The sequence below is a fragment of the Coregonus clupeaformis genome, unplaced genomic scaffold (genome assembly GCF_020615455.1).
Source record: "Coregonus clupeaformis isolate EN_2021a unplaced genomic scaffold, ASM2061545v1 scaf0751, whole genome shotgun sequence".
NCBI lineage: Eukaryota > Metazoa > Chordata > Actinopteri > Salmoniformes > Salmonidae > Coregonus > Coregonus clupeaformis.
In genome coordinates this window covers 114,608-127,790 of record NW_025534206.1, presented here as the reverse complement: position 1 = coordinate 127,790, position 13,183 = coordinate 114,608, and the positions used below count along the sequence as shown (strand labels likewise).

Below are 13,183 nucleotides of genomic sequence, written 5' to 3'. Positions count from 1 at the left end.
CTACCTGTCAGATCCTCTTCCTGTTCCTCTTTGTTCTGTTCTTCTTCCTGTCGTTTCAGCACCTCCTCCCTCTCTCTCTCCATCTTCTCTCTCTTGTCCTGGTGTTTGCAGGGTTTCCTTGCCCCCGCACCGTTACACCTCCTAGGTGAACACATACTGTCTACGTCCTTGTCCACGTCGGACTTCTCTGGACCTGCAGAGAGATAGATACACAGTCACTCTACCACGTTCCACTACTTTGATTAATTAGGGAGACAAGAACAGAGTCCCTCTACCACGTTCCACTACTTTGAAGTGGGAGAAACTCATGGGAGAGAAGGTCCATAACAAAGGTAGGGCATATCACTCCTTCAATCAAAGTTCAAACAGTATGTTTATATGTATATACTGTCTATATATGATTCTATTATATATATACTGTCTATATATGATTCTATTATGTATATACTGTCTATATATGATTATATTATGTATATACTGTCTATATATGATTCTATTATGTATATACTGTCTATATATGATTCTATTATATATATACTGTCTATATATGATTCTATTATGTATATACTGTCTATATATGATTCTATTATGTATATACTGTCTATATATGATTATATTATGTATATACTGTCTATATATGATTATATTATGTATGTACTGTCTATATATGATTCTATTATGTATATACTGTCTATATATGATTATATTATGTATATACTGTCTATATATGATTATATTATGTATATACTGTCTATATATGATAATATTATGTATATACTGTCTATATATGATTATCTTATTTTGCTACTGCAGAAACAGTGTCTTATAAGTCTATGTGGGCTGGGCATCCTGAAGATGTAACATATTATAATAATGAAATAATTCTGTTCAGTATACGAGAAAATGACAACACTTCTGTTCAGATGTTCGATAGACAAACAGAAGGGTGCATTACAAAACAACTTAACTTAACCATTACCTTCTAACCTGACACTTACCCTGTTTAAAGACACCTACAGTGGCTTGCGAAAGTATTCACCCCCCCTCTTGGCATTTTTCCTATTTTGTTGCCTTACAACCTGGAATTAAAATGGATTTTTTTGTATCATTTGATTTACGCAACATGCCTACAACTTTGAAGATGCAAAATATTTGTTATTGTGAAACAAACAACTTGAGCGTGCATAACTATTCACCCCTCCAAAATACTATTATTATTATTTTTTATTTTTATTTTTTTTGGGGGGGGGGTAGATCAGCTTTAATATTTCAGATAGATTGTAACTTCCATCAATGTAATTGTCTGAATCACTTCCAATCCCCCATATGTTTTTTTTCTCGCAAATATATATATATACATACATACATACATACATATATAATACATACACACATACATATACACATATACACATACATACACACACATACACACACATATATATACATACATACATACATACATACATACAGTGGGGAAAAAAAGTATTTAGTCAGCCACCAATTGTGCAAGTTCTCCCACTTAAAAAGATGAGAGAGGCCTGTAATTTTCGTCATAGGTACATGTCAACTCTAAAAATCCAGAAAATCACATTGTAGGATTTTTAATGAATTTATTTGCAAATTATGGTGGAAAATAAGTATTTGGTCACCTAAAAACAAGCAAGATTTCTGGCTCTCACAGACCTGTAACTTCTTCTTCAAGAGGCTCCTCTGTCCTCCACTCGTTACCTGTATTAATGGCACCTGTTCGAACTTGTTATCAGTATAAAAGACACCTGTCCACAACCTCAAACAGTCACACTCCAAACTCCACTATGGCCAAGACCAAAGAGCTGTCAAAGGACACCAGAAACAAAATTGTAGACCTGCACCAGGCTGGGAAGACTGAATCTGCAATAGGTAAGCAGCTTGGTTTGAAGAAATCAACTGTGGGAGCAATTATTAGGAAATGGAAGACATACAAGACCACTGATAATCTCCCTCGATCTGGGGCTCCACGCAAGATCTCACCCCGTGGGGTCAAAATGATCACAAGAACGGTGAGCAAAAATCCCAGAACCACACAGGGGGACCTAGTGAATGACCTGCAGAGAGCTGGGACCAAAGTAACAAAGCCTACCATCAGTAACACACTACGCCGCCAGGGACTCAAATCCTGCAGTGCCAGACGTGTCCCCCTGCTTAAGCCAGTACATGTCCAGGCCCGTCTGAAGTTTGCTAGAGTGCATTTGGATGATCCAGAAGAGGATTGGGAGAATTTCATATGGTCAGATGAAACCAAAATATAACTTTTTGGTAAAAACTCAACTCGTCGTGTTTGGAGGACAAAGAATGCTGAGTTGCATCCAAAGAACACCATACCTACTGTGAAGCATGGGGGTGGAAACATCATGCTTTGGGGCTGTTTTTCTGCAAAGGGACCAGGACGACTGATCCGTGTAAAGGAAAGAATGAATGGGGCCATGTATCGTGAGATTTTGAGTGAAAACCTCCTTCCATCAGCAAGGGCATTGAAGATGAAACGTGGCTGGGTCTTTCAGCATGACAATGATCCCAAACACACTGCCCGGGCAATGAAGGAGTGGCTTCGTAAGAAGCATTTCAAGGTCCTGGAGTGGCCTAGCCAGTCTCCAGATCTCAAGCCCATAGAAAATTTTGGAGGGAGTTGAAAGTTCGTGTTGCCCAACGACAGCCCCAAAACATCACTGCTCTAGAGGAGATCTGCATGGAGGAATGGGCCAAAATACCAGCAACAGTGTGTGAAAACCTTGTGAAGACTTACAGAAAACGTTTGACCTGTGTCATTGCCAACAAAGGGTATATAACAAAGTATTGAGAAACTTTTGTTATTGACCAAATACTTATTTTCCACCATAATTTGCAAATAAATTCATAAAAAATCCTACAATGTGATTTTCTGGATTTTGTTTTCTCATTTTGTCTGTCATAGTTGACGTGTACCTATGATGAAAATTACAGGCCTCTCTTATCTTTTTAAGTGGGAGAACTTGCACAATTTGTGGCTGACTAAATACTTTTTTTCCCCACTGTATGTTTGTAAATTTACCAGTAAAAAATACCATAGCGAATGACTGTCCAAATAGCTGTAACATGATATTTGCATTGCTACTAAGTAACCCTCCAATTGTTCTCCACTATACACAGTGCCACCCACAAAACAGAACCAGGTCAACCGCCAAAAACATTTCCAATGCTCTCACCTCAATATATATATATATATATAGATATAGCTATTTAAAAATATATATCCATTCAAATATCTTGCATATCTTATTTTTCATCAATATCGATAAATATGCGTAATAATGTCGGCAGTTCATGCGTAGGATTTCAACCTATAACCCGGATTGCCATTGTATTACATTACATTTTTGCAGCAATTACAGCTACAAGTCTCTTGGGGTATGTCTCTATAAGCTTGACACATCTAGCCACTGGGATTTTTGCCCATTCTTCAAGGCAAAACTGCTCCAGCTCCTTCAAGTTGGATGGGTTCCGCTGGTGTACAGCAATCTTTTAGTCATACCACAGATTCTCAATTGGATTGAGGTCTGGGCTTTGACTAGACCATTCCAAGACATTTAAATGTTTCCCCTTAAACCACTTGAGTGTTGCTTTACCAGTATGCTTAGGGTCATTGTCCTGCTGGAAGGTGAACCTCCATCCCAGTCTCAAATCTCTGGAAGACTGAAACAGGTTTCCCTCAAGAATTTCCCTGTATTTAGTTCCATCCATCATTCCTTCAATTCTGACCAGTTTCCCAGTCCCTGCCGATGAAAAACATCCCCACAGCATGATGCTGCCACCACCATGCTTCACTGTGGGGATGGTGTTCTCGGGGTGATGAGAGGTGTTGGGTTTGCTCCAGACATAGCATTTTCCTTGATGGCCAAAAAGCTCAATTTTAGTCTCATCTGACCAGAGTACCTTCTTCCATATGTTTGGGGAGTCTCCCTCATGCCTTTTCTTTAAGCAATGGCTTTTTTCTGGCCACTCTTCCGTAAAGCCCAGCTCTGTGGAGTGTACGGCTTAAAGTGGTCCGATGGACAGATACTCCAATCTCCGCTGTGGAGCTTTGCAGCTCCTTCAGGGTTATCTTTGGTCTCTTTGTTGCCTCTCTGATTAATGCCCTTCTTGCCTGGTCCGTGAGTTTTGGTGGGTGGCCCTCTCTTGGCAGGTTTGTTGTGGTGCCATATTCTTTACATTTTTTAATAATGGATTTAAATGGTGCTCCGTGGGATGTTCAGCGTTTCTGATATTTTTTTATATCCCAACCCTGATCTGTACTTCTCCACAACTTTGTCCCTGACCTGTTTGGAGAGCTCCTTGGCCTTCACGGTGCCTTTTGCTTGGTGGTGCCCCTTGCTTAGTGGTGTTGCAGACTTTGGAGCCTTTCAGAACCGGTGTATATATACTGAGATCATGTGACAGATCATGTGATATTTAGATTGCACACAGGTGCAATCTAAATATGTGACTTCTGAAGGTAATTGTTTGCACCAGATCTTATTAAGGGGCTTCATAGCAAAGGGGGTGAATACATATGCACGCACCACTTTTCTGTTATTTATTTATTTTTTGCATTTTTTTAAACAAGTTATTTTTTTGCATTTCACTTCACCAAATTGGACTATTTTGTGTATGTCCATTACATGAAATCCAAATTAAAAATCAATTTAAATTACAGGTTGCAATGCAACAAAATAGGAAAAACGCCTAGAGGGATGAATGCTTCTGCAAGGTGCTGTATAGTGGGCAGAGACCATGTCTAAAGACACTAACCTGAGTCTGGAGTGTTGGAGAGAGAGGGTTCAGACCTTTGCCAATAGGAGGGCTGGAATGGGAAGTAGAACGGTCGTCCAATCCCATACTGACCTGGAGAGACGAGGGAGGGGTTCATTATACAGTACTGTAACCAGGAAACAACGACAGTGTAATGCCCCTTGCAGGTATCAAGTCTGAGTCGTCCAGCCCTTAGGCTAACCCTAACCACTGCTCCAAAAAGGGTTAACCCTTTACACTCCTAGGAATTGGCCTATATGGATGTTTGAAATGTTCCTTACAGAAGAAATATGAAATGCATAAGCGCGGTAGCAATTGAAAGGGAACGGTTTGGAGATTATGGGAAATTTATCAGACCAACGTTGAGGCACAACAGTTCACCGGACACAAGACTGAACCAAACATTACACTGGTGATTTTATGTGCATTTTACATTTACTGTACTTTTCACAGCATTTGTTGATAACGAAATCTGAAAATACTCTGAATACATTCAGTAACATGATAAGAATATTCATGTTAAATGTGGGGTAGGTAAGACAAAACATTTGTTTGTGTGAGAGGACTAACTGGTGTTTCCAAGTGGCAACACACACCTTTCCAAAGTGTGTACAGTCGTGGTCAAAAGTTTTGAGAATGACACAAATACTAATTTTCACAAAGTCTGCTGCCTCAGTTTTGATGATGACAATTTGCATATACTCCAGAATGTCATGAAGAGTGATCAGATGAATTGCAATTAATTACAAAGTCCCTCTTTGCCATGAAAACATTTCCACTGCATTTCAGCCCTGCCACAAAAGGACCAGCTGACATCATGTCAGTGATTCTCTCGTTAACACAGGTGAGAGTGTTGACGAGGACAAGGCTGGAGATCACTCTGTCATGCTGATTGAGTTAGAATAACAGACTGGAAGCTTTAAAAGGAGGGTGGTGCTTGAAATCATTGTTCTTCGTCTGTTAACCATGGTTACCTGCAAGGAAACACGTGCCGTCATCATTGCTTTGCACAAAAAGGGCTTCACAGGCAAGGATATTGCTGCTAGTAAGATTGCACCTAAATCAACCATTTATCGGATCATTAAGAACTTCAAGGAGAGAGGTTCAATTGTTGTGAAGAAGGCGTCAGGGCGCCCAAGAAATTCCAGAAAGCGCCAGGACCGTCTCCTAAAGTTGATTCAGCTGCGGGATCGGGGCACCACCAGTGCAGAGCTTGCTCAGGAATGGCAGCTGGCAGGTGAGAGTGCATCTGCACACACAGTGAGGCGAAGACTTTTGGAGGATGGCCTGGTGTCAAGAAGGGCAGCAAAGAAGCCACTTCTCTCCAGGAAAAACATCAGGGACAGACTGATATTCTGCAAAAGGTACAGGGATTGGACTGCTGAGGACTGGGGTAAAGTCATTTTCTCTGATGAATCCCCTTTCTGATTGTTTGGGGCATCCGGAAAACACCTTGTCCGGAGAAGACAAGGTGAGCGCTACCATCAGTCCTGTGTCATGCCAACAGTAAAGCATCCTGAGACCATTCATGTGTGGGGTTGCTTCTCAGCCAAGGGAGTGGGCTCACTCACAATTTTGCCTAAGAACACAGCCATGAATAAAGAATGGTACCAACTCATCCTCCGAGAGCAACTTCTCCCAACCATCCAAGAACAGTTTGGTGACGACCAATGCCTTTTCCAGCATGATGGAGCACCTTGCCATAAGGCAAAAGTGATAACTAAGTGGCTCGGGGAACAAAACATCGACATTTTGGGTCCATGGCCAGGAAACTCCCCAGACCTTAATCCCATTGAGAACTTGTGTTCAAACCTTAAGAGGCGGGTGGACAAACAAAAACCCACAAATTCTGACAAACTCCAATCATTGCTTATGTAAGAATGGGCTGCCATCAGTCAGGATGTGGCCCAGAAGTTAATTGACAGCATGCCAGGGCGGATTGCAGAGGTCTTGAAAAAGAAGGGTCAACACTGCAAATATTGACTCTTTGCATAAACGTAATGTAATTGTCAATAAAAGCCTTTGACACTTACGGAATGCTTGTAATTATACTTCAGTATACCATAGTAACATCTGACAAAAAATATATCATAACACTGAAGCAGCGAACTTTGTGAAGACCAATACTTGCGTCATTCTCAAAATGTTTGACCACGACTGTAGAGTTCCTAAGTAATTTCAATACACTTTTATGACTCAAACAAGGGTCTTCAACTATACGGTGTGTTTTTGAACTCTCCTAGCTATGCTGTTGAGGAACTAGAGTAAGCAGACTTATAGTTGTTTAGTTTGGAACACAGCCCTGCATCCCCATCGTCACACAGTTACTGTTGTTGTTTACGCAGTTGTTTACACATCATTTGAAAGCTTGTTTTACATTTTAGTCATTTTAGCAGACGCTCTTATCCAGAGCGATGTACAGTTAGTGAGTGCATACATTTCATACTGGCCCCCCCCCGTGGGAATCGAACCCACAACCCTGGCGTTGCAAGCGCCGTGCTCTACCAACTGAGCTACAGGGGACCCGTGTTCTATTGCCAACATGACTAGCTAAGTTATAAAGTACGATCTTACAGTGTTAGGCTTTCACAAGGCAATTCAGAGAAACGGATGGTAATTCTGACGCGCATAGAAAGAAAGGAGACATGAAGGGGTAGCTGCAACATGACAAATGACAAGGGTTTGAGTGAGAGGACTAGCTGTTGTTTCCAAGTGTGCACAGTTCATAAGTAATTTCGATGCACATTTATAACTCCAGGAAGAGTCTTCAACTGTAAAGTGTGTTTTGAAAACACTTGTTTTGATTAGAACCCAACCCTGCATTCCAACCATCACACAACTACTGTTGTTTTTTACGCAATGCTAAAAATGGACCCATTTTAAATTGCAATCTGGGTCAGGTGGGCATCATTTGAAAGCTTGTTCTATTGCCAACATGACTAGCTAAGTTATAAAGTACGATCTTACAGTGTTAGGCTTTCACAAGGCAATTCAGGGAAACGGATCGTAATTCTGGTGTTCATAGAAAGAAAGGAGTGCATTCAGGTGGGTGTTCCGCGGCAAAGTTTCTTGACAATAGACAAACAAAGGCTCTGTTCAAAACATCCCAGGGTATGACGCCATGTCATCATGTAACTGTAGACCTACATCAAACATAGTGATCGTAAATGTTGACACTCTATATGACATGAGTTTTATGATATGGAAATGTGAAGTGCGCAACTTCAAAGCGGTATTTATTATAATCCTCAACATCTCACCTTTCAAAATACATAGACTGCTCTTAATTTACAGTATTTCCCTCACTCAGACAAAAAATAAAATAAAATGCCCAATCAGCAGGAGGGATGGGGGCAAGTTGTCGTGTGCGGTGCTCAATTTCAGAACGGCTGTCAGTCAAAACCCACACAGAGCTGTGAAGCACAGAGCATGAGCTCTGACGTCATTTGTAGAATGTTACTGTACAGCACAGGAGGTTGGTGGGCACCTTAATTAGGGAGGACAGGCTCGTGGAGCGGAATTAGTGGAATGGTATCAAATACATCAAACACATGGTTTGATGCCATTCCATTGACTCCGTTCCAGTCATTATTATGAGCCGTCTGCTGTAGCTCCACTGCTGTCCAGCCACTGTGTTCCAATTTAGGTGCTTATCAGTGCCAAAATCTACCATTTTCAACCCATATACGGGTACAAGGGTAAAGGGCTACCCATTTTGTGGGAGGCTAACTCTAAAAAAACACAGAGACACCCCAACCCCCAAACCACAACCCCACACTCCCTCTAACCTGGGAAGACGTTGTCGAGGTACCATGCCAGGAAGCCGTAGAGCACGGCGTCAAACGCCATCATGCCTATGGAGGTGAAGAATGAGTAGGCGTCGCCCTCTAGGGGACTGGTGCCGATGTTGTCCCACTGCAGGCCCAGGCCCTGCTCCTCGTAACGAGACAGGTACTCCGTCCCAAAACCAAACGCTACCGGGGACAGCAGACTCTGAGGGAAAAGACACAGCTACAGTCAGTCGGATGGTCAATCACTCTATTGTTTTATGTGTGACGGTTGAGGGGATGTTATGTTATATACCAGACTGAGGGTTGAGGGGACTGTATCATAGCCCTCACACTAACAATAGTAGCACTAGTTATGTGCTCTAACACTGACGACCCTGTTTCCCTGGGGAAGGCATTGTTCTCTGGGCGGCAGGTAGCTTAGTGGTTAAGAGCGTTGTGCCAGTAACCGAAAGGTCGCTGGTTCTAATCCCCGAGCTGACTAGGTAAAAAATCTGTCGATGTGCCCTTGAGCAAGGCACTTAGCCCTAATTGCTCCTGTAAGTCACTCTGGATAAGAGCGTCTGCTAAATGACTAATTTTTATATTGTGTGATCCACCACTGTGTTCTTGGTGATGCGGTCCTGCCAGGCCACACAGAAGATGGGTTAGGGTTGGTCAACGTACCGCTGTGATCTTGGTGTTCTTGGTGATGCGGTCCTGCCAGGCCACACAGAGGATGTGGGGGAGGTAGAGGGTGAAGTAGATGATGCCGCTGCAGGCTGCAGCCAGGTTGGCCTTGTTGAAGAACACACTGAGAAGGAAACACTGCATAATGGTGGCCATGGTGAACGTCAGGAGGAACAGGAACACTACCAACGGGTTGGAGTAGTTCAACACCTTACCAGCCTGATGGAGGGAGGGAGGGAGGGGATAACAAAGTTAATACAATACCAGTCCTGTATTTATGCACTTCTAAAGACAGCCCACTGGAGGGCGCTGCTGTATACTAAACACAGCTTGCCAAACATCCTCTGGTGGAGGAGGACAACTCTCTCCCTTTCTGTTGTTTTCCTTCCCCCCTTTCCATCTCTCCATATTATTGGCCGTCAGCAGAGCTGTGCAGGCAGTCATCACGATGACCTGTCTATGAACCAATTATATACCTCCCTGTCTCCCTACCCTCATTCCACCCTCCTCCCCTCCTCCGCTCATCCTCACCATAATGATCACTGTGAGCAGGGCTGTGCTGGCGGTCATCATGATGAAGCTGTCTATGAACCAGGTGTACCAGATCACGCCGTTGGTCACTCCCATGGCCTGCAAAAAACAGAATAGAACAAAATAGAGAACATCTATTGTCCATTAAAACATTTCATAAAATTGACTTTTGTCTTCAGCTCATGTTTAAAACAATGGACATTGTCTCTTTTTTTAATTCTTTTTTTTTAACCTTGAGCGTCTCTTTGAGGCGTAGCTCCTTCTCCAGAACGATGCTCTTCACTATCATAGACACAGAGTAGATCCACGCTAGCACCATGAAGATAGGGAAGCACCGGTTCAGAGTCAACATGAAGCTAGAAGAGGAGAGAAGAGGGGAGGAGGAGAGAGAGAGAGAGAGAGAGAGAGAGAGAGAGAGAGAGAGAGAGAGAGAGAGAGAGAGATAGAGAGACAGAGAGAGAGAGAGAAAGAGAGATCGAGAGAGAGCGAGAGAGAGCGAGGGAGAGAGAGAGAGAGCGAGAGAGAGAGAGAGAGAGAGAGAGAGAGAGAGAGAGAGAGAGAGAGAGAGAGAGAGAGAATAGAGAGAGAGAGAGAGAGAGAGAGAGAGAGAGAGAGAGAGAGAGAGAGAGAGAGAGAGAGAGAGAGAGAGAGAGAGAGAGAGAGAGAGAGAGAGAGAGAGAGAGAGAGAGAGAGAGAGAGGGAGAGACAGAGAGAGAGAGAGAGAAAGAGAGAGCGAGAGAGAGCGAGAGAGAGCGAGGGAGAGAGAGAGAGAGTGAGAGAGAGAGAGAGAGAGAGAGAGAGAGAGAGAGCGGGAGGGAGGGAGGGAAGAACATTATGATTGTTATAAATATTAAGATCAGTGTTTTCTAGTTACAATCAATCCTGGAGGACCCATATGACTCCCAGAGGGCAAAGCTGGTTGAAATAACGCAATTACAACCTGCTTTCAACCAGCCTGTTGGGCTGATTCAACTAATCAACTCATAATCAAGCCCTTAATTAACTAAGTAACTCACACCAGAAACCATTACAACCAGAATCTTTACACATAAAGTCAGTCAAACTAGTAGACCTAAAAATCTGATTGGCCGTGAGACAGATGGGTGAGGTGACGGACAGGTGTGTGGGGCCACTCACAGGTCGTCTACGTAGCAGGGGTAGGGCATCTGTTGTACGTAGACTCCCAGGGGCCAGTCATGTCCTGTCTGTATCTTCAGTATGCCATGCTCCACCATGTCCTGTAGATAGGCAAAGCCACCCCAGATATACCTCAGATCCTCCATGGGGTCTGCTCTGGGACCAGGGTCCCAATACCTGGGGAGAGGAGGAGATGGGGAGGGAGAGGGGGGAGGGAGAGGGAGAGAGGGGGAGAGGGGAAGAGGATATAGAGAGAGGAAGAGGAGACAGAGAGAGAGAGAGAGAGAGAGAGAGAGAGAGAGAGAGAGAGAGAGAGAGAGAGAGAGAGAGAGAGAGAGAGAGAGAGAGAGAGAAAGAGGAGAAAGAAAGAGAGAGAGGGAGAGGGAGGGAGAGAGAGAGAGAGAGAGAGAGAGAGAGAGAGAGAGAGAGAGAGAGAGAGAGAGAGAGAGAGAGAGAGAGAGAGAGAGAGAGAGAGAGAGAGAGAGAGAGAGAGAGAGAGAGTTAACGACAAAACATTCCACTGTAATAGTGAAGGTGTAAACTTGGCAGTAGAAAACCTAAACAGTATATTTGACCTCTCAGCTTCCCTATCAAATCTAAAAATCTCTAACAGAAAACCGAAGAAAAGTAACAACAGTGACAAATGGTTTGATGAAGAATGCAAAAACCTAAGAAAGAAATTGAGAAACTATCCAACCAAAAACATAGAGACCCAGAACACCTGAACCTACACCTTCACTATGGTGAATCACTAAAACAATACAGAAATACACTACGGAAAAAGAAGGAACAGCATGTCAGAAATCAGCTCAATGTAATTGAAGAATCCATAGACTCTAACCACTTCTGGGAAAATTGGAAAACACTAAACAAACAACAACACGAAGAGCTATCTATCCAAAGCGGAGATGTATGGGTAAACCACTACTCCAATCTTTTTGGCCCTATAACAAAGAACAAACAGCAAAATAATATGCATGATCAAATGCAAATCTTAGAATTAACTATTAAAGACTACCAGAACCCACTGGATTCTCCAATTACATTGAATGAACTACAACACAAAATACAAATCCTCAAACCCAAAAAGGCCTGTGGTGTTGATGGTGTCCTCGATGAAATGATAACATTTACAGACCACAAATTACAATTGGCTATACTTAAACTCTTTAACGTCAACCTTAGTTCTGGCATCTTCCCCAATATTTGGAACCAAGGACTGATCACCCCAATCCACAAAAGTGGAGACAAATTTGACCCCAATAACTACCGTGGGATATGCGTCAACAGCAACCTTGGGAAAATCCTCTGCATTATCATTAACAGCAGACTAGTTTATTTCCTCAGTAAAAACAATGTACTGAGCAAATGTCAAATTGGCTTTTTACCAAATTACCGTACCACAGACCACGTATTCACCCTGCACACCCTAACTGACAAACAAACAAACCAAAACAAAGGCAAAATCTTCCAATGCTTTGTTGATTTCAAAAAAGCATTTGACTCAATTTGGCATGAGGGTCTGCTATACAAATTGATGGTGTTGGGGGAAAAACATACGATATTATAAAATCAATGTACACAAACAACAAGTTAAAATTGGCAAAAAACACACATTTCGTTCCACAGGGCCGTGGGGTGAGACAGGGATGCAGTTTAAGCCCCACCCTCTTCAACATATATATCAACGAATTGGCGAGGGCACTAGAACAGTCTGCAGCACCCGGCCTCACACTTCCAGAATCTGAAGTCAAATGTCTACTGTTTGCTGATGATCTGGTGCTTCTGTCACCAACCAAGGAGGGCCTACAGCGGCACCTAGATCTTCTGCATAGATTCTGTCAGACCTAGGCCCTGACAGTAAATCTCAGTAAGACAAAAATAATGGTGTTCCAAAAAAGGTCCAGTTGCCAGGACCACAAACACAAATTCCATCTAGACACCGTTGCTCTAGAGCACACAAAAAACGATGCATACCTCGGCCTAAACATCAGCGCCACAGGTAACTTCCACAAAGCTGTGAACGATCAGAGAGACAAGGCTAATGGGGCCTTCTATGCCATCAAAAGGAACATAAAAATGTGACATACCAATTAGGATCTGGCTAAAAATACTTGAATCAGTTATAGAACCCATTGCCCTTTATGGTGGTGAGGTCTGGGGTCCGCTCACCTACCAAGAATTCACAAAACGGGACAAACACCAAATTGAGACTCTGCATTCAGAATTCTGCAAAAACATCCTCCGTGTAC

At 42.8% G+C, this 13,183-nt stretch overlaps 1 protein-coding gene across 1 annotated transcript in view; it reads right to left on the bottom strand.

Annotated features, from left to right (window-relative positions):
• The window catches only part of LOC121535698 (retinal-specific phospholipid-transporting ATPase ABCA4-like), a 98,340-nt gene that overhangs the window by 51,582 nt on the left and 33,575 nt on the right, over window positions 1–13,183 (bottom strand). The window contains exons 14-20 of the mRNA XM_041842962.2: window positions 10,932–11,108; window positions 10,027–10,150; window positions 9,795–9,893; window positions 9,261–9,482; window positions 8,595–8,799; window positions 4,807–4,899; window positions 5–193 (exon numbers count right to left, since the gene is read on the bottom strand). Coding sequence (XP_041698896.2) covers window positions 5–193; window positions 4,807–4,899; window positions 8,595–8,799; window positions 9,261–9,482; window positions 9,795–9,893; window positions 10,027–10,150; window positions 10,932–11,108 — 1,109 coding nt within the window. The remainder of the gene's footprint in view (window positions 1–4; window positions 194–4,806; window positions 4,900–8,594; window positions 8,800–9,260; window positions 9,483–9,794; window positions 9,894–10,026; window positions 10,151–10,931; window positions 11,109–13,183) is intronic.